Source organism: Bubalus kerabau, chromosome 6 (assembly GCF_029407905.1).
Source record: "Bubalus kerabau isolate K-KA32 ecotype Philippines breed swamp buffalo chromosome 6, PCC_UOA_SB_1v2, whole genome shotgun sequence".
In the NCBI taxonomy this organism is placed as follows: domain Eukaryota; kingdom Metazoa; phylum Chordata; class Mammalia; order Artiodactyla; family Bovidae; genus Bubalus; species Bubalus kerabau.
In genome coordinates this window covers 121,572,918-121,592,223 of record NC_073629.1, presented here as the reverse complement: position 1 = coordinate 121,592,223, position 19,306 = coordinate 121,572,918, and the positions used below count along the sequence as shown (strand labels likewise).

General features: G+C 58.8%; 3 protein-coding genes across 3 annotated transcripts; all 3 read right to left on the bottom strand.

The window, feature by feature from the left end:
- Nucleotides 1-5,484: 5,484 nt before the first annotated feature.
- Nucleotides 5,485-7,111, bottom strand: LOC129656525 (ubiquitin carboxyl-terminal hydrolase 17-like protein 6). The gene has a single exon (XM_055587145.1). The coding sequence runs from the start codon at nucleotides 7,084-7,086 to the stop codon at nucleotides 5,485-5,487; it is 1,602 nt and encodes a 533-aa protein (XP_055443120.1). The 5' UTR covers nucleotides 7,087-7,111.
- Nucleotides 7,112-10,051: 2,940 nt separating this feature from the next.
- Nucleotides 10,052-11,653, bottom strand: LOC129656524 (ubiquitin carboxyl-terminal hydrolase 17-like protein 6). Its single transcript, XM_055587144.1, has one exon. The coding sequence runs from the start codon at nucleotides 11,651-11,653 to the stop codon at nucleotides 10,052-10,054; it is 1,602 nt and encodes a 533-aa protein (XP_055443119.1).
- Nucleotides 11,654-14,617: 2,964 nt separating this feature from the next.
- On the bottom strand, nucleotides 14,618-16,219 carry LOC129656523 (ubiquitin carboxyl-terminal hydrolase 17-like protein 6). Its single transcript, XM_055587142.1, has one exon. It carries the CDS (start codon nucleotides 16,217-16,219, stop codon nucleotides 14,618-14,620), a length of 1,602 nt encoding a protein of 533 aa, XP_055443117.1.
- Between the last annotated feature and the right edge of the window lie 3,087 nt (nucleotides 16,220-19,306).

Here is a 19,306-nt window from a genome sequence, read left to right as displayed (position 1 = left end):
TCCCACAATAAGCATTTTTGAGATAGAATGGCACAAGGTGTGTCGTCCCCAGCCAGGAAACAATTGACATGAATACTGATCTGTTGAGCCATTATCAGCCCAAGGTTTGAGACAAAAGTTACTCTTAGGCAGAACTGAGTTGAAGAAAGTGAGATCCCAAAGCAAGTACATCGTTTCATTAGCATAGCTTAAGAAAAACATTTCCGTAAGAAAAACGCATTGGTTGGCTCAAGGTTTGAGAAAAGTCAAGTTCAGAGGAAACCAGGTGTCCCCAACAGAGAAGGGAAAGAAGTCTGCCACTTGCAGCTCACTTCTTCCTGCTGCTTTGGGGCCTCTGGCCTCCCTACCCAGGCTGCTAACACTCTCAGTTGTTACCATTAGTGCCACCTGGCAGGCTCTCTTCATTTAACAGCTCAATACAAAGAAAAGAAAAATCGCTTTCAAATAGCAAGCGATTCTTCTTGTTGATTTTCCTCCAGTCAGAGATTCTGGGACTCAGCAACCTTAATCTGTGGATTTCCATCATCAACATGTGCTTTCAAATACAGGCATGTTCCGTGGGCTTATTTCACTCCGTTGTAAAGGGGAAATGTACAGCACATCACGGCATGTGTTTTCACAGCCTGAGCGTATACATGGCAAATATCCTTCCACATTCCATTTACTTGCTGGGAACCACTTCCATGTGAATTATCTGTCCTTAGGGCTCCAGAAAATGCGGGCCTTTTAGAGGCTGCAGGTGGGGTATCAGAAAGAACTCCCCTTCTGAGCAGAGCCCTTGGTCCAGTGTCGGTGACTGTGCAGGGAGGCGGGCACAGGTGCGCCCACTGTCCCTGGGCCTGCACATGCGCTCTGGCTGGTGCTGGGACAGGGCAGGTGTCCTGGCCACTCCTGCTACAAGCCCGCCCGCCTCTGCCCACATCAGGAGCACAGGCCTCCTGAGACCACCATGCCAACCACACACCTATTGCTGCTGGAGTCAGAGAACACGTTTGCCTGCGCATGCGCTTATGCAGCTTTTTATCCAAGCTCTCTTGGTATAATTTGAAAACTAAAGCCTAGAAAGAGGCAGACTTGTCTGGAACACAGTATGTGAGCACAGGCCAGTAGGAAAGTGAGGACCCCAGCTCCCTAAGCCAGTTCGCAGTCTTATCCATCATGCTTGGTTTGGAAGTGAGAGACCCTAAGTTCCTGGTGAACTCTACCAACCTGGCCCCATTTGGGCCATTATTCTCTCTGCATTTTCATGCTCACACAAGCAGGCACAGACAGAAATAGGGCCCATACTGGGGGACGATGTGAGATGGTAAAGGAAGAGAACACACAGTGTCAGGGCTGGGAGAGCAGGAAGGGCTGGAGACAGCTCTGCCATGGAGCAGGGGCCTCCACACCCTGCTCCTGGCAACGGGCAATGCGTTCAGAAGTCCAAAGCGTGAGGGGGATTCTCCAAGTTCCCTGAGTTCTGCCTGGGTGTGGGCCCCCTCCTCAGTGTTCTCCAGTGAACACGGTCTCAACCCCACAGTGCACTTTTCTGGGCTGTTAAAACCAGGCTGAGCACACACCCCGTTCCCCAGTATAGACGGTGCTACAGGACAGAAGGACTTGCTTTCCTTTCCTAAACATTGTGTGCTTGCTATTGGACCCCCCAAGGGTTCACTCAGTATGCTTGGGAAATCTGTCGACCTTGGTTCTCCACCATTGACCCCCTGTGTTCTGAGAGCTTGGAAAAATGCTTTCCACTCACAGAGGTCCCTCAGAGGAGAGAGGAGCTGAAGGAACAAGGGCTTGTGGTGAGCAGGAGAGGACACAGTTGTGGACCCAGAGTCAGGGTTCCAGAAAGAAGACCAGCCCTAACCGGATTCTAGAGGTTCTAATTTGAAAGTAGGAGGAAATTATTGCCCTTTCTGAGCCGAGGAGGCAACATGAACGAACTAAACCCCACAGAGAGGAGAGGAAATGAAAAATGAGAAGGAGATTCCTGGGTCTTTCCATAGCCCTGGAAGCCTGCGTGAAGTACACTTTCACCTCTGGAACTCTGGAGAGCCTCCGCCTTGAAGACCTGAATGAAGGTTCCGGTTAGTCCTGCAATGCCAGCGCGGGCCACCAGGAGGCACCGGGTCGGGGCTGCTGGCTGAGCTTTGCTGGAGCAACTGGAGAGAGAAAAGGGATGGCGGAGGTCATTCTGGCCATGCTCCCGCCTCAGAAACAGCATGCGCTTCCTAGTAAGTGTGATCATCTCAAGAGACTGACCTGGACAGAAGAGGAAGGGGAGCCCCAGGATCTTCCCGTTTATTTACTCAGCACCCAGGCTGTGAGTACTCACTCTATGCCAGGTGACTCAGTGGTACCGAGAACAGTGCTGAAAATGACCAGCGGCCCCTGCCTTTCAAGGAGCTTTCGGTCTATAGTGAAGAAAGAGAAAAGTATGGAAGCCAGACAGGGGAAGGAAAAGAACAAGTGCCCTACTGAAAATAAAAAAGGGCGTTGTGAGGGAGGGCTTGGAGTCAGTGGTCAGGAGGGTCTAAAAGGCCTTGCTGTGGTGACCAGGATGAAAGGAAGGAGCTGGGCCTGCACAATTCTAGGAGAAGCACGTCTGAGAGCAGGCAGCCCTTACACAGAAACATGAAGGCAGAAGTGAGCTGGCCAGGTGAGGCTTGGAATGTGAGCGTTGTCTCTGGAGGGAGGCTGGTAGGAGATGGTGGTGGGTGGTGAGTTCAGTTCCTGGTTCCTGGTAGACTGTGCTTTCTGTTCCTCTCTGGCAGCATTACTCCAAGACTGCACTACTAAACCTTGCCTATTAAACTCCTCAGAGTCTGTGAGCTAGAAATGGCCTATCTGGGCTTTTCTGCCTCAAAGTCTCTCTGCTGCTATGGAGGAGGAATCAGCTTATATTACATTGGGGCTTCAAAATCATTGCAGATGGTGACTGTAGCCATGAAATTAAAAGATGCTTGCTCCTTGGAAAAAAAAAGTTATGACTAATCAACTCAGCATATGAAAAAGCAAAGACAATACTTTGCCAACAAAGGTACTTTTAGTTAAGGCTGTGGTTTGCCCAATAGGCATGATTGAAAGAGAGAAATGGACTATAAAGAAAGCTGAGCACCGAAGAACTGATGCTTGTGAACTGTGGTGTTGTAGAAGACTGTTGAGAGTACCTTGGCTGCAAAGAGATAAAACCAGTCCTTCCTAAAGGAAATCAGTCTTAGATGTTCACTGGAAGGACGGATACTGAAGGTGAAACTCCAATAACTTGGACATCTGATGAAAAGAAATGATTCATTTGAAAAGAACCTGAGGTTGAGAAAAATTGAAGGCAGGAAAAGGAGACAATTCACGATGAGATGCCTGGATGGTACCACCAACACAAAGGATATTAGACACATTAAATTTGGAGACAACCCAATGGATATACAATCCTGGAAAATTGCAGTACATGCAGCTGAAAAGAGAGGAATATGAGTTACAGACTGAACTATAATGAAGTAAATGAAATTCCCTCCTGAAGGAGGATGACTGTTGCTTTCCTTCTCGGAGTGTGACATGTGTGTTTGTTTCCTCTCCCGTTCAGGACATTATGCTTGCCTTCCAGGACTATGGGGGTTTAACCGTCCACGGGTTTACCATAGATGCAGTGTTGATTCCGTTGATGCTTACTAGGAAAGAAGGGCCTTGACCCTGCTTTCTCCTTAGCCTATTCCATCCGTCCCACTTCCCGTTCCCCAATCCCTTTCCAGTAGGCTACTGCTTTGTGCACTATGAGCCAAGTGCTCAAATCCTTGTCCTCTTGCCTCTTTCCCATGGCATGCAGAAGCGAGATCACACAGTATTTTCCTTTCTTTTGCACGGAATTCCCCCAGCATAAGGCCACCTTCCCATTCCCTAGGCCACACCGCTTCAATCGATATTCTTCTCCATTTCTCCTCCTCCTCCTCCTCCTCCTCCTCCTCCTTCTACTTCTTCCTCTCCAGAGGGTGTGGATGGGGTAAGCAGTAAGTCCATTTGAGACGATGGGGCAGAGGAAGATGGGTGGTGCTGATGAGGGCGGGCTGTAGGTGGCTCCACTTCCTCGTGCAGGGCACGCCTGCACATGTTCTTGGGGGAAGATACCGCGCATCATTCTTTGTCCTCTCTACGTGTGGAGGGCAATTGCGGTGTAGGTACCCGTGAGGGGGAAGCAAGCCATCGGAACGTTCTCTGTTCCTTGCCACGCCGACTAGCGCAGTCAGGAGCCAGAGTTGCCCCTCGAGGTCTGAGGTGCTACATCGCAAATTCCCGGCTTGCCGTTTGATGGAGGGTTTGGGGTTTGAAGCCAGCAGCCAAGCAAAAGAAAGAAAACGCAAGAGGTGGTCGATAAGGGGCCTCAGGTGCCCCTCCAGCGCGTCACGGGCTCATGAGGCAGTCGAGAAAGCGGCCAGGGGAGGACAGCTTCCCCACCGCCCCAGGCACTTTGGAGGCCGGCCGCATCTCCTGGCGTCCAGAGGCGTTTGTCCGGGGCCCAGCGGCCTGATTCTGCCAGACAGGACGGGCAGAGTCGGAAGTCCAGTTGTCTTGCTGTCACGATGTAGGGTAGGCTTGGGTCTTTCCTCAGTGCGGGGAGGACCTTTGCTTTCAGAAACGAACGTGGCGCGACATATCTCCACTTAGGCACCAGTGCGATGCTGGTGGAGAAGTTTCCTTGGGACCGGTTGGGTGGCCTGGTGGCGGTGCTCACGGCCTTGTGGATCGCTTCTCCTTTGTTGGCACTTGGAGCTTCTCCGGCATACTCCTCGCACCGGACATGGAGCCCCAGGGATCTTTGCGGACGAGCGTGGTGCCGGGGACGCACGCATCCCCGCCTCATTCCTGCCGGACCCTCTGCCAAGTAGCACGAGGCCTCCCAAAGGACAGCCACCCATAAAGACTGCTTGCCCATCTCCTCCCCGGACGCCTCCGGACGTTTGGGGCATTTTCGAGAGCCCGACCGGCTGGAAGGAGTCGGTGCGTGGGCCTGCACCCGCTCTTCCCTGCCCCCCGAAGGGCTCCGGAGATCGTCTCCTTGCTCGGCTGGCTGGGGGCGTTCTGTGAGGCATCTCCAGGCCGCGCCACTCACCCGAGGCCAGCGGTGCGGCCAGGGAACGGAGACGGGGAAAGAAAGGCAAACCCACACCCGAAGTCCCATCCAGAGAGGACTCTCCCACCCTCGCGGAAGTGGGAGGCCCTCGGCCCGTGCCCAGACCCGCTCGTGCACCCCATCCCCCCATCCTCTCCAGCGACTTCCCAGCAGAGCCAGCCCTCGAGAGCTCAGCCGCTCAGGCACGAGCCCGTTCCAAGTGAACAGCGAGACCCCGGGCACACTCCAGGCCCTGCCTTTTCCCAGGAGGGCTGCATCATGCACACGGCCGAGAGGAACTCGCTCCTCGTCGGAACTCTTGGTGCGTCACACAGGGCGTGCCGCACACAGCGTGTGCCTGGGCGTCTGCACGCATGTGCGTCAGAGCCGACCTACCGCCGCAGCCCCAGAGATGGCCGCGGCTTCTTGTTCTTCCCCTTGGTCGCTCTGGCCCTCCCGCTGGCACAAGGGCCGTTGCCGACGTTCTTCGGCCCCGGAGGCGGGGTGTCCGTGCTGGGACGGTCGAGCCGCTCGTGCTCCTGTTGGGGCGGCGTGCGGTTTCTCCCTCCTCCGTGTTTGGACTGGTGAATCACGACTGCGCCGGCAGGCAGGGCAGACTGGACCTTCCGGAGCTCCAAGGCCGGCTTCGGTCGGTTGAGTTCTTGCAGGCGTCTCCACTGCTCTAAGCTCATCCCTTCGAGCTCTGTGTCCCCCGGGGACTCCTCCGACCCAGGAGCTCTGCCGCCGGCGTCTCCTGCAGGCTGCCCGGGGTCTGTGGGGTCAGCCCCGACGGGGGCCACTGCCCCTCGCCCAGCGCCCCCTTCCCACGCACCCTCCCGGGCGTAGAACAGGACGTAGGCGCTCTGGCTCAGGGCAGCGGTCTCGTCACAGGCGGTCACCTTGGCATCGTCCATCTTATGCCATTGGCCGTTGCCCGCTCGGACGTAACAGAAGTAGTGTCCTCGCTCACAGCTCCACCCGGAGTGCACCAGCACGGCATAGAGCACGTAGCCCAGTGGCCCTGCCTTCCGCTCAGACGTGTAGGGCTGCAGGTCCAAGCACTGGGGATAGCGCACCTCCTGAGCCCTTTTGGCCCCGCTCACCGGTGTGAACCGCTTCAGCACCAGCACCAGGACCTGGGAGGTGCTGTGCACAGTCAACCTCTTGGTGGCAGGCACCTTCCGGAGACAGACGCCGCAGTCATAGGCATTGTCCGCGTCCAGCTTCTCGGGCTTCACCAGCTCGCTCAGAGCTTGCTCCACACTCTGAGCCGCCGTGATATCCAGGCTGATGTCCAGATAAGGGTCGAACGTGTCCGAGACCCCGAGGCAGTGGAGACACTGGATCTGAGACCTCCACGTCCCGCCGAAGATCTGACGGATGACGGTGGTGTCCCCCGAGGCATGGCCCGACGGCTGGGATGCACTCAAGCACCCTTGCTGCATGGCATTCAGAGTGAACATCAGAAACTCGTGGGCATCCTCCTGCTGGTGTCTGTGGAAGCCCGCCAGCAGGTCCTTGCGGGGCCGGATCACCTCTCCCGCGTGAAGGAGGGCTCGGGTCACGTGAGCGCGCATGGCACAGAGCGTGCAGGCGCTGCGGGCCGGACAGAGGGTGGCGTGCGGCTGGGACACCATCCAGCTGGCCAGGGGCGGCGTGTGGCTCAGACACTGCAGCGCCGCGTTCACGTAGCAGGTGTTCCCCAGATTCTGAAGCCCAGCCCCCACCCCCCACGGCCCCTTCCAACTCAGGGCGCCTGTCTGGCCAGGCCTCAGCCCTGCCGACCCAGGAGCCAAGTCACCCCGCTGCGGACGCCCAAGCGCCGGCGACGGCCCCTCAGGGACAGAGGGTCCCCGAAGGGCATCCGCACCAGCGGCGCTGGGCCCACCACCTTGCCCTCCGGGGAAGACGTCGAAGGCAGACGGACACACAGCTCCCCCGTGCTCAGAAGCAGCGCCTGGGGCTCTGCACACGAGGCCCACGAGGGTTTCCATCTCCTACCTGCAGCTGCACGCCGACGCCTCCTTCCCTCAGACGGTCCGGCTCCAAAAAAGGGCCTGGGCCCCGCCCCCTCGGGCCTTTGGGGGTTTCCCCACAGCCCCACCCCCGCACCTGCAAGCTCCTCATTGGCTGAGGCGGCCGAGGGCGTGCCCACTCCCACTCCCACTCCCGCCATCCAACCACCCACACTTTTCTCGGGGAATTCCCCTTGACCGGGCCCCACACGCACTTCCGACCTGACCCCCTGGACCAAAGGGCTCAGGATGCAAATGATTCGGGGGCATTGGGCCTTCCAGCCTTGCCCGCTGGACAGTCACTGCGGGGCTTCCAAGTTCAGCACACAAATGCCGGCTGGACAGGACTTCCGTGGGCTCACCATTCACATCCTAACACACTTGTGGACACATATGTCTGCCCACCGACCCTCTCCCCTTTAGGGGTCTCCCCACCCCCGACCCCGGCCTGAACAACCCCTCCCCGGACGACAATAAACCCTCGCCTCAACTTTGCACTCCAGTGAGGCCCTCCCCAATTTCGATGCGTTCTCACTGGACACTCTTCTAGCGTTCAGGGTCCTAGCACCGAAACATGCCGACAGAGTGGCACATACGCTTTTCTTCCTTCAGGGCCGTTGGTCAAGATCCAAAGCGAGCTCATTTGGAAAGGCATAGGCTCCCTGCAACTTTGGATTCATTTCTGCAGCTCCTTTTCTCTCTCCGTTGCCTTTTTTCTTCCTTCCTTTATTTATTTATTTATTTATTTTTCTGGTTGGTGTTTTCGGGTTTTTTGAGTTTGTTTTTTTTTTTTTTCCATTTATTTTTTAACTTTTTTTTTTATTTTGTGTTCATTTTGTAATTTTTTTTGTTGCTTTTATTCTCTTTCTCTATTTTATATACACCAGTTGACTCATACAGTCGTCTTTCAAACGCCAGGGCTCAAAATGCGCTATAACTCAAGGTATAAAAAAGGTTTCCCTCCTGGAGGAGGAGGACTGTTGCTTTCCTTCTCGGTGTGTGACATGTGTGTTTGTTTGCTCTCCCGTCCTGGACATTATGCTTGCCTTCCAGGACTATGGGGGTTTGACCGTCCACGGGTTTACCGTAGCTGAAGTGTTGATTCTGTTGATCCTCACTAGGAAAGAAGAGCCCTGACCCTGCTTTCTTCCTTAGCCTATTGCACCCCTCCCACCTCCCGCTCCCCCATCCCATTCTAGGAGCCTACCGCTTTGTGATTTATGATCCAAGTGCTCACACCCTTCCTGTCCTCTTGCCTCCTTCCCATGGCACAGAAAAGCCAGATCAGCCAGGATTTTTCTCTCTTTTGCCCGGATTTCACCCAGCATAAGGCCACCTTCCCATTCCCTCTGCCCCGCAGCTGCAATCGACATTCTTCTCCTTTTTCTCCTCCTCCTCCTCCTCCTCCTCCTCCTTCTTCTTCTTCTTCAGAGGGTGTGGATGGGGTAAGCAGTAAGTCCATTTGAGACGATGGGGCAGAGGAAGATGGGTGGTGCTGATGAGGGCGGGCTGTAGGTGGCTCCACTTCCTCGTGCAGGGCACGCCTGCACATGTTCTTGGGGGAAGATACCGCGCATCATTCTTTGTCCTCTCTACGTGTGGAGGGCAATTGCGGTGTAGGTACCCGTGAGGGGGAAACAAGCCATCGGAACGTTCTCTGTTCCTTGCCACGCCGACTAGCGCAGTCAGGAGCCAGAGTTGCCCCTCGAGGTCTGAGGTGCTACATCGCAAATTCCCGGCTTGCCGTTTGATGGAGGGTTTGGGGTTTGAAGCCAGCAGCCAAGCAAAAGAAAGAAAACGCAAGAGGTGGTCGATAAGGGGCCTCAGGTGCCCCTCCAGCGCGTCACGGGCTCATGAGGCAGTCGAGAAAGCGGCCAGGGGAGGACAGCTTCCCCACCGCCCCAGGCACTTTGGAGGCCGGCCGCATCTCCTGGCGTCCAGAGGCGTTTGTCCGGGGCCCAGCGGCCTGATTCTGCCAGACAGGACGGGCAGAGTCGGAAGTCCAGTTGTCTTGCTGTCACGATGTAGGGTAGGCTTGGGTCTTTCCTCAGTGCGGGGAGGACCTTTGCTTTCAGAAACGAACGTGGCGCGACATATCTCCACTTAGGCACCAGTGCGATGCTGGTGGAGAAGTTTCCTTGGGACCGGTTGGGTGGCCTGGTGGCGGTGCTCACGGCCTTGTGGATCGCTTCTCCTTTGTTGGCACTTGGAGCTTCTCCGGCATACTCCTCGCACCGGACATGGAGCCCCAGGGATCTTTGCGGACGAGCGTGGTGCCGGGGACGCACGCATCCCCGCCTCATTCCTGCCGGACCCTCTGCCAAGTAGCACGAGGCCTCCCAAAGGACAGCCACCCATAAAGACTGCTTGCCCATCTCCTCCCCGGACGCCTCCGGACGTTTGGGGCATTTTCGAGAGCCCGACCGGCCGGAAGGAGTCGGTGCGTGGGCCTGCACCCGCTCTTCCCTGCCCCCCGAAGGGCTCCGGAGATCGTCTCCTTGCTCGGCTGGCTGGGGGCGTTCTGTGAGGCGTCTCCAGGCCGCGCCACTCACCCGAGGCCAGCGGTGCGGCCAGGGAACGGAGACGGGGAAAGAAAGGCAAACCCACACCCGAAGTCCCATCCAGAGAGGACTCTCCCACCCTCGCGGAAGTGGGAGGCCCTCGGCCCGTGCCCAGACCCGCTCGTGCACCCCATCCCCCCATCCTCTCCAGCGACTTCCCAGCAGAGCCAGCCCTCGAGAGCTCAGCCGCTCAGGCACGAGCCCGTTCCAAGTGAACACCGAGACCCCGGGCACACTCCAGGCCCTGCCTTTTCCCAGGAGGGCTGCATCATGCACACGGCCGAGAGGAACTCGCTCCTCGTCGGAACTCTTGGTGCGTCACACAGGGCGTGCCGCACACAGCGTGTGCCTGGGCGTCTGCACGCATGTGCGTCAGAGCCGACCTACCGCCGCAGCCCCAGAGATGGCCGCGGCTTCTTGTTCTTCCCCTTGGTCGCTCTGGCCCTCCCGCTGGCACAAGGGCCGTTGCCGACGTTCTTCGGCCCCGGAGGCGGGGTGTCCGTGCTGGGACGGTCGAGCCGCTCGTGCTCCTGTTGGGGCGGCGTGCGGTTTCTCCCTCCTCCGTGTTTGGACTGGTGAATCACGACTGCGCCGGCAGGCAGGGCAGACTGGACCTTCCGGAGCTCCAAGGCCGGCTTCGGTCGGTTGAGTTCTTGCAGGCGTCTCCACTGCTCTAAGCTCATCCCTTCGAGCTCTGTGTCCCCCGGGGACTCCTCCGACCCAGGAGCTCTGCCGCCGGCGTCTCCTGCAGGCTGCCCGGGGTCTGTGGGGTCAGCCCCGACGGGGGCCGCTGCCCCTCGCCCAGCGCCCCCTTCCCACGCACCCTCCCGGGCGTAGAACAGGACGTAGGCGCTCTGGCTCAGGGCAGCGGTCTCGTCACAGGCGGTCACCTTGGCATCGTCCATCTTATGCCATTGGCCGTTGCCCGCTCGGACGTAACAGAAGTAGTGTCCTCGCTCACAGCTCCACCCGGAGTGCACCAGCACGGCATAGAGCACGTAGCCCAGTGGCCCTGCCTTCCGCTCAGACGTGTAGGGCTGCAGGTCCAAGCACTGGGGATAGCGCACCTCCTGAGCCCTTTTGGCCCCGCTCACCGGTGTGAACCGCTTCAGCACCAGCACCAGGACCTGGGAGGTGCTGTGCACAGTCAACCTCTTGGTGGCAGGCACCTTCCGGAGACAGACGCCGCAGTCATAGGCATTGTCCGCGTCCAGCTTCTCGGGCTTCACCAGCTCGCTCAGAGCTTGCTCCACACTCTGAGCCGCCGTGATATCCAGGCTGATGTCCAGATAAGGGTCGAACGTGTCCGAGACCCCGAGGCAGTGGAGACACTGGATCTGAGACCTCCACGTCCCGCCGAAGATCTGACGGATGACGGTGGTGTCCCCCGAGGCATGGCCCGACGGCTGGGATGCACTCAAGCACCCTTGCTGCATGGCATTCAGAGTGAACATCAGAAACTCGTGGGCATCCTCCTGCTGGTGTCTGTGGAAGCCCGCCAGCAGGTCCTTGCGGGGCCGGATCACCTCTCCCGCGTGAAGGAGGGCTCGGGTCACGTGAGCGCGCATGGCACAGAGCGTGCAGGCGCTGCGGGCCGGACAGAGGGTGGCGTGCGGCTGGGACACCATCCAGCTGGCCAGGGGCGGCGTGTGGCTCAGACACTGCAGCGCCGCGTTCACGTAGCAGGTGTTCCCCAGATTCTGAAGCCCAGCCCCCACCCCCCACGGCCCCTTCCAACTCAGGGCGCCTGTCTGGCCAGGCCTCAGCCCTGCCGACCCAGGAGCCAAGTCACCCCGCTGCGGACGCCCAAGCGCCGGCGACGGCCCCTCAGGGACAGAGGGTCCCCGAAGGGCATCCGCACCAGCGGCGCTGGGCCCACCACCTTGCCCTCCGGGGAAGACGTCGAAGGCAGACGGACACACAGCTCCCCCGTGCTCAGAAGCAGCGCCCGGGGCTCTGCACACGAGGCCCACGAGGGTTTCCATCTCCTACCTGCAGCTGCACGCCGACGCCTCCTTCCCTCAGACGGTCCGGCTCCAAAAAAGGGCCTGGGCCCCGCCCCCTCGGGCCTTTGGGGGTTTCCCCACAGCCCCACCCCCGCACCTGCAAGCTCCTCATTGGCTGAGGCGGCCGAGGGCGTGCCCACTCCCACTCCCACTCCCGCCATCCAACCACCCACACTTTTCTCGGGGAATTCCCCTTGACCGGGCCCCACACGCACTTCCGACCTGACCCCCTGGACCAAAGGGCTCAGGATGCAAATGATTCGGGGGCATTGGGCCTTCCAGCCTTGCCCGCTGGACAGTCACTGCGGGGCTTCCAAGTTCAGCACACAAATGCCGGCTGGACAGGACTTCCGTGGGCTCACCATTCACATCCTAACACACTTGTGGACACATATGTCTGCCCACCGACCCTCTCCCCTTTAGGGGTCTCCCCACCCCCGACCCCGGCCTGAACAACCCCTCCCCGGACGACAATAAACCCTCGCCTCAACTTTGCACTCCAGTGAGGCCCTCCCCAATTTCGATGCGTTCTCACTGGACACTCTTCTAGCGTTCAGGGTCCTAGCACCGAAACATGCCGACAGAGTGGCACATACGCTTTTCTTCCTTCAGGGCCGTTGGTCAAGATCCAAAGCGAGCTCATTTGGAAAGGCATAGGCTCCCTGCAACTTTGGATTCATTTCTGCAGCTCCTTTTCTCTCTCCGTTGCCTTTTTTCTTCCTTCCTTCCTTTATTTATTTATTTATTTTTCTGGTTGGTGTTTTCGGGTTTTTTGAGTTTGTTTTTTTTTTTTTCCATTTATTTTTTAACTTTTTTTTTTATTTTGTGTTCATTTTGTAATTTTTTTTGTTGCTTTTATTCTCTTTCTCTATTTTATATACACCAGTTGACTCATACAGTCGTCTTTCAAACGCCAGGGCTCAAAATGCGCTATAACTCAAGGTATAAAAAAGGTTTCCCTCCTGGAGGAGGAGGACTGTTGCTTTCCTTCTCGGTGTGTGACATGTGTGTTTGTTTGCTCTCCCGTCCTGGACATTATGCTTGCCTTCCAGGACTATGGGGGTTTGACCGTCCACGGGTTTACCGTAGCTGAAGTGTTGATTCTGTTGATCCTCACTAGGAAAGAAGAGCCCTGACCCTGCTTTCTTCCTTAGCCTATTGCACCCCTCCCACCTCCCGCTCCCCCATCCCATTCTAGGAGCCTACCGCTTTGTGATTTATGATCCAAGTGCTCACACCCTTCCTGTCCTCTTGCCTCCTTCCCATGGCACAGAAAAGCCAGATCAGCCAGGATTTTTCTCTCTTTTGCCCGGATTTCACCCAGCATAAGGCCACCTTCCCATTCCCTCTGCCCCGCAGCTGCAATCGACATTCTTCTCCTTTTTCTCCTCCTCCTCCTCCTCCTCCTCCTCCTTCTTCTTCTTCTTCAGAGGGTGTGGATGGGGTAAGCAGTAAGTCCATTTGAGACGATGGGGCAGAGGAAGATGGGTGGTGCTGATGAGGGCGGGCTGTAGGTGGCTCCACTTCCTCGTGCAGGGCACGCCTGCACATGTTCTTGGGGGAAGATACCGCGCATCATTCTTTGTCCTCTCTACGTGTGGAGGGCAATTGCGGTGTAGGTACCCGTGAGGGGGAAACAAGCCATCGGAACGTTCTCTGTTCCTTGCCACGCCGACTAGCGCAGTCAGGAGCCAGAGTTGCCCCTCGAGGTCTGAGGTGCTACATCGCAAATTCCCGGCTTGCCGTTTGATGGAGGGTTTGGGGTTTGAAGCCAGCAGCCAAGCAAAAGAAAGAAAACGCAAGAGGTGGTCGATAAGGGGCCTCAGGTGCCCCTCCAGCGCGTCACGGGCTCATGAGGCAGTCGAGAAAGCGGCCAGGGGAGGACAGCTTCCCCACCGCCCCAGGCACTTTGGAGGCCGGCCGCATCTCCTGGCGTCCAGAGGCGTTTGTCCGGGGCCCAGCGGCCTGATTCTGCCAGACAGGACGGGCAGAGTCGGAAGTCCAGTTGTCTTGCTGTCACGATGTAGGGTAGGCTTGGGTCTTTCCTCAGTGCGGGGAGGACCTTTGCTTTCAGAAACGAACGTGGCGCGACATATCTCCACTTAGGCACCAGTGCGATGCTGGTGGAGAAGTTTCCTTGGGACCGGTTGGGTGGCCTGGTGGCGGTGCTCACGGCCTTGTGGATCGCTTCTCCTTTGTTGGCACTTGGAGCTTCTCCGGCATACTCCTCGCACCGGACATGGAGCCCCAGGGATCTTTGCGGACGAGCGTGGTGCCGGGGACGCACGCATCCCCGCCTCATTCCTGCCGGACCCTCTGCCAAGTAGCACGAGGCCTCCCAAAGGACAGCCACCCATAAAGACTGCTTGCCCATCTCCTCCCCGGACGCCTCCGGACGTTTGGGGCATTTTCGAGAGCCCGACCGGCCGGAAGGAGTCGGTGCGTGGGCCTGCACCCGCTCTTCCCTGCCCCCCGAAGGGCTCCGGAGATCGTCTCCTTGCTCGGCTGGCTGGGGGCGTTCTGTGAGGCGTCTCCAGGCCGCGCCACTCACCCGAGGCCAGCGGTGCGGCCAGGGAACGGAGACGGGGAAAGAAAGGCAAACCCACACCCGAAGTCCCATCCAGAGAGGACTCTCCCACCCTCGCGGAAGTGGGAGGCCCTCGGCCCGTGCCCAGACCCGCTCGTGCACCCCATCCCCCCATCCTCTCCAGCGACTTCCCAGCAGAGCCAGCCCTCGAGAGCTCAGCCGCTCAGGCACGAGCCCGTTCCAAGTGAACACCGAGACCCCGGGCACACTCCAGGCCCTGCCTTTTCCCAGGAGGGCTGCATCATGCACACGGCCGAGAGGAACTCGCTCCTCGTCGGAACTCTTGGTGCGTCACACAGGGCGTGCCGCACACAGCGTGTGCCTGGGCGTCTGCACGCATGTGCGTCAGAGCCGACCTACCGCCGCAGCCCCAGAGATGGCCGCGGCTTCTTGTTCTTCCCCTTGGTCGCTCTGGCCCTCCCGCTGGCACAAGGGCCGTTGCCGACGTTCTTCGGCCCCGGAGGCGGGGTGTCCGTGCTGGGACGGTCGAGCCGCTCGTGCTCCTGTTGGGGCGGCGTGCGGTTTCTCCCTCCTCCGTGTTTGGACTGGTGAATCACGACTGCGCCGGCAGGCAGGGCAGACTGGACCTTCCGGAGCTCCAAGGCCGGCTTCGGTCGGTTGAGTTCTTGCAGGCGTCTCCACTGCTCTAAGCTCATCCCTTCGAGCTCTGTGTCCCCCGGGGACTCCTCCGACCCAGGAGCTCTGCCGCCGGCGTCTCCTGCAGGCTGCCCGGGGTCTGTGGGGTCAGCCCCGACGGGGGCCGCTGCCCCTCGCCCAGCGCCCCCTTCCCACGCACCCTCCCGGGCGTAGAACAGGACGTAGGCGCTCTGGCTCAGGGCAGCGGTCTCGTCACAGGCGGTCACCTTGGCATCGTCCATCTTATGCCATTGGCCGTTGCCCGCTCGGACGTAACAGAAGTAGTGTCCTCGCTCACAGCTCCACCCGGAGTGCACCAGCACGGCATAGAGCACGTAGCCCAGTGGCCCTGCCTTCCGCTCAGACGTGTAGGGCTGCAGGTCCAAGCACTGGGGATAGCGCACCTCCTGAGCCCTTTTGGCCCCGCTCACCGGTGTGAACCGCTTCAGCACCAGCACCAGGACCTGGGAGGTGCTGTGCACAGTCAACCTCTTGGTGGCAGGCACCTTCCGGAGACAGACGCCGCAGTCATAGGCATTGTCCGCGTCCAGCTTCTCGGGCTTCACCAGCTCGCTCAGAGCTTGCTCCACACTCTGAGCCGCCGTGATATCCAGGCTGATGTCCAGATAAGGGTCGAACGTGTCCGAGACCCCGAGGCAGTGGAGACACTGGATCTGAGACCTCCACGTCCCGCCGAAGATCTGACGGATGACGGTGGTGTCCCCCGAGGCATGGCCCGACGGCTGGGATGCACTCAAGCACCCTTGCTGCATGGCATTCAGAGTGAACATCAGAAACTCGTGGGCATCCTCCTGCTGGTGTCTGTGGAAGCCCGCCAGCAGGTCCTTGCGGGGCCGGATCACCTCTCCCGCGTGAAGGAGGGCTCGGGTCACGTGAGCGCGCATGGCACAGAGCGTGCAGGCGCTGCGGGCCGGACAGAGGGTGGCGTGCGGCTGGGACACCATCCAGCTGGCCAGGGGCGGCGTGTGGCTCAGACACTGCAGCGCCGCGTTCACGTAGCAGGTGTTCCCCAGATTCTGAAGCCCAGCCCCCACCCCCCACGGCCCCTTCCAACTCAGGGCGCCTGTCTGGCCAGGCCTCAGCCCTGCCGACCCAGGAGCCAAGTCACCCCGCTGCGGACGCCCAAGCGCCGGCGACGGCCCCTCAGGGACAGAGGGTCCCCGAAGGGCATCCGCACCAGCGGCGCTGGGCCCACCACCTTGCCCTCCGGGGAAGACGTCGAAGGCAGACGGACACACAGCTCCCCCGTGCTCAGAAGCAGCGCCCGGGGCTCTGCACACGAGGCCCACGAGGGTTTCCATCTCCTACCTGCAGCTGCACGCCGACGCCTCCTTCCCTCAGACGGTCCGGCTCCAAAAAAGGGCCTGGGCCCCGCCCCCTCGGGCCTTTGGGGGTTTCCCCACAGCCCCACCCCCGCACCTGCAAGCTCCTCATTGGCTGAGGCGGCCGAGGGCGTGCCCACTCCCACTCCCACTCCCGCCATCCAACCACCCACACTTTTCTCGGGGAATTCCCCTTGACCGGGCCCCACACGCACTTCCGACCTGACCCCCTGGACCAAAGGGCTCAGGATGCAAATGATTCGGGGGCATTGGGCCTTCCAGCCTTGCCCGCTGGACAGTCACTGCGGGGCTTCCAAGTTCAGCACACAAATGCCGGCTGGACAGGACTTCCGTGGGCTCACCATTCACATCCTAACACACTTGTGGACACATATGTCTGCCCACCGACCCTCTCCCCTTTAGGGGTCTCCCCACCCCCGACCCCGGCCTGAACAACCCCTCCCCGGACGACAATAAACCCTCGCCTCAACTTTGCACTCCAGTGAGGCCCTCCCCAATTTCGATGCGTTCTCACTGGACACTCTTCTAGCGTTCAGGGTCCTAGCACCGAAACATGCCGACAGAGTGGCACATACGCTTTTCTTCCTTCAGGGCCGTTGGTCAAGATCCAAAGCGAGCTCATTTGGAAAGGCATAGGCTCCCTGCAACTTTGGATTCATTTCTGCAGCTCCTTTTCTCTCTCCGTTGCCTTTTTTCTTCCTTCCTTCCTTTATTTATTTATTTATTTTTCTGGTTGGTGTTTTCGGGTTTTTTGAGTTTGTTTTTTTTTTTTTCCATTTATTTTTTAACTTTTTTTTTTATTTTGTGTTCATTTTGTAATTTTTTTTGTTGCTTTTATTCTCTTTCTCTATTTTATATACACCAGTTGACTCATACAGTCGTCTTTCAAACGCCAGGGCTCAAAATGCGCTATAACTCAAGGTATAAAAAAGGTTTCCCTCCTGGAGGAGGAGGACTGTTGCTTTCCTTCTCGGTGTGTGACATGTGTGTTTGTTTGCTCTCCCGTCCTGGACATTATGCTTGCCTTCCAGGACTATGGGGGTTTGACCGTCCACGGGTTTACCGTAGCTGAAGTGTTGATTCTGTTGATCCTCACTAGGAAAGAAGAGCCCTGACCCTGCTTTCTTCCTTAGCCTATTGCACCCCTCCCACCTCCCGCTCCCCCATCCCATTCTAGGAGCCTACCGCTTTGTGATTTATGATCCAAGTGCTCACACCCTTCCTGTCCTCTTGCCTCCTTCCCATGGCACAGAAAAGCCAGATCAGCCAGGATTTTTCTCTCTTTTGCCCGGATTTCACCCAGCATAAGGCCACCTTCCCATTCCCTCTGCCCCGCAGCTGCAATCGACATTCTTCTCCTTTTTCTCCTCCTCCTCCTCCTCCTCCTCCTCCTTCTTCTTCTTCTTCAGAGGGTGTGGATGGGGTAAGCAGTAAGTCCATTTGAGACGATGGGGCAGAGGAAGATGGGTGGTGCTGATGAGGGCGGGCTGTAGGTGGCTCCACTTCCTCGTGCAGGGCACGCCTGCACATGTTCTTGGGGGAAGATACCGCGCATCATTCTTTGTCCTCTCTACGTGTGGAGGGCAATTGCGGTGTAGGTACCCGTGAGGGGGAAACAAGCCATCGGAACGTTCTCTGTTCCTTGCCACGCCGACTAGCGCAGTCAGGAGCCAGAGTTGCCCCTCGAGGTCTGAGGTGCTACATCGCAAATTCCCGGCTTGCCGTTTGATGGAGGGTTTGGGGTTTGAAGCCAGCAGCCAAGCAAAAGAAAGAAAACGCAAGAGGTGGTCGATAAGGGGCCTCAGGTGCCCCTCCAGCGCGTCACGGGCTCATGAGGCAGTCGAGAAAGCGGCCAGGGGAGGACAGCTTCCCCACCGCCCCAGGCACTTTGGAGGCCGGCCGCATCTCCTGGCGTCCAGAGGCGTTTGTCCGGGGCCCAGCGGCCTGATTCTGCCAGACAGGACGGGCAGAGTCGGAAGTCCAGTTGTCTTGCTGTCACGATGTAGGGTAGGCTTGGGTCTTTCCTCAGTGCGGGGAGGACCTTTGCTTTCAGAAACGAACGTGGCGCGACATATCTCCACTTAGGCACCAGTGCGATGCTGGTGGAGAAGTTTCCTTGGGACCGGTTGGGTGGCCTGGTGGCGGTGCTCACGGCCTTGTGGATCGCTTCTCCTTTGTTGGCACTTGGAGCTTCTCCGGCATACTCCTCGCACCGGACATGGAGCCCCAGGGATCTTTGCGGACGAGCGTGGTGCCGGGGACGCACGCATCCCCGCCTCATTCCTGCCGGACCCTCTGCCAAGTAGCACGAGGCCTCCCAAAGGACAGCCACCCATAAAGACTGCTTGCCCATCTCCTCCCCGGACGCCTCCGGACGTTTGGGGCATTTTCGAGAGCCCGACCGGCCGGAAGGAGTCGGTGCGTGGGCCTGCACCCGCTCTTCCCTGCCCCCCGAAGGGCTCCGGAGATCGTCTCCTTGCTCGGCTGGCTGGGGGCGTTCTGTGAGGCGTCTCCAGGCCGCGCCACTCACCCGAGGCCAGCGGTGCGGCCAGGGAACGGAGACGGGGAAAGAAAGGCAAACCCACACCCGAAGTCCCATCCAGAGAGGACTCTCCCACCCTCGCGGAAGTGGGAGGCCCTCGGCCCGTGCCCAGACCCGCTCGTGCACCCCATCCCCCCATCCTCTCCAGCGACTTCCCAGCAGAGCCAGCCCTCGAGAGCTCAGCCGCTCAGGCACGAGCCCGTTCCAAGTGAACAGCGAGACCCCGGGCACACTCCAGGCCCTGCCTTTTCCCAGGAGGGCTGCATCATGCACACGGCCGAGAGGAACTCGCTCCTCGTCGGAACTCTTGGTGCGTCACACAGGGCGTGCCGCACACAGCGTGTGCCTGGGCGTCTGCACGCATGTGCGTCAGAGCCGACCTACCGCCGCAGCCCCAGAGATGGCCGCGGCTTCTTGTTCTTCCCCTTGGTCGCTCTGGCCCTCCCGCTGGCACAAGGGCCGTTGCCGACGTTCTTCGGCCCCGGAGGCGGGGTGTCCGTGCT

Bases quoted from the DNA above. Each gene is read 5' to 3' on its own strand.
- LOC129656525 (XM_055587145.1), bottom strand. From the start codon at position 7,086: ATGGAAACCCTCGTGGGCCTCGTGTGCAGAGCCCCAGGCGCTGCTTCT.
- LOC129656524 (XM_055587144.1), bottom strand. From the start codon at position 11,653: ATGGAAACCCTCGTGGGCCTCGTGTGCAGAGCCCCGGGCGCTGCTTCT.
- LOC129656523 (XM_055587142.1), bottom strand. From the start codon at position 16,219: ATGGAAACCCTCGTGGGCCTCGTGTGCAGAGCCCCGGGCGCTGCTTCT.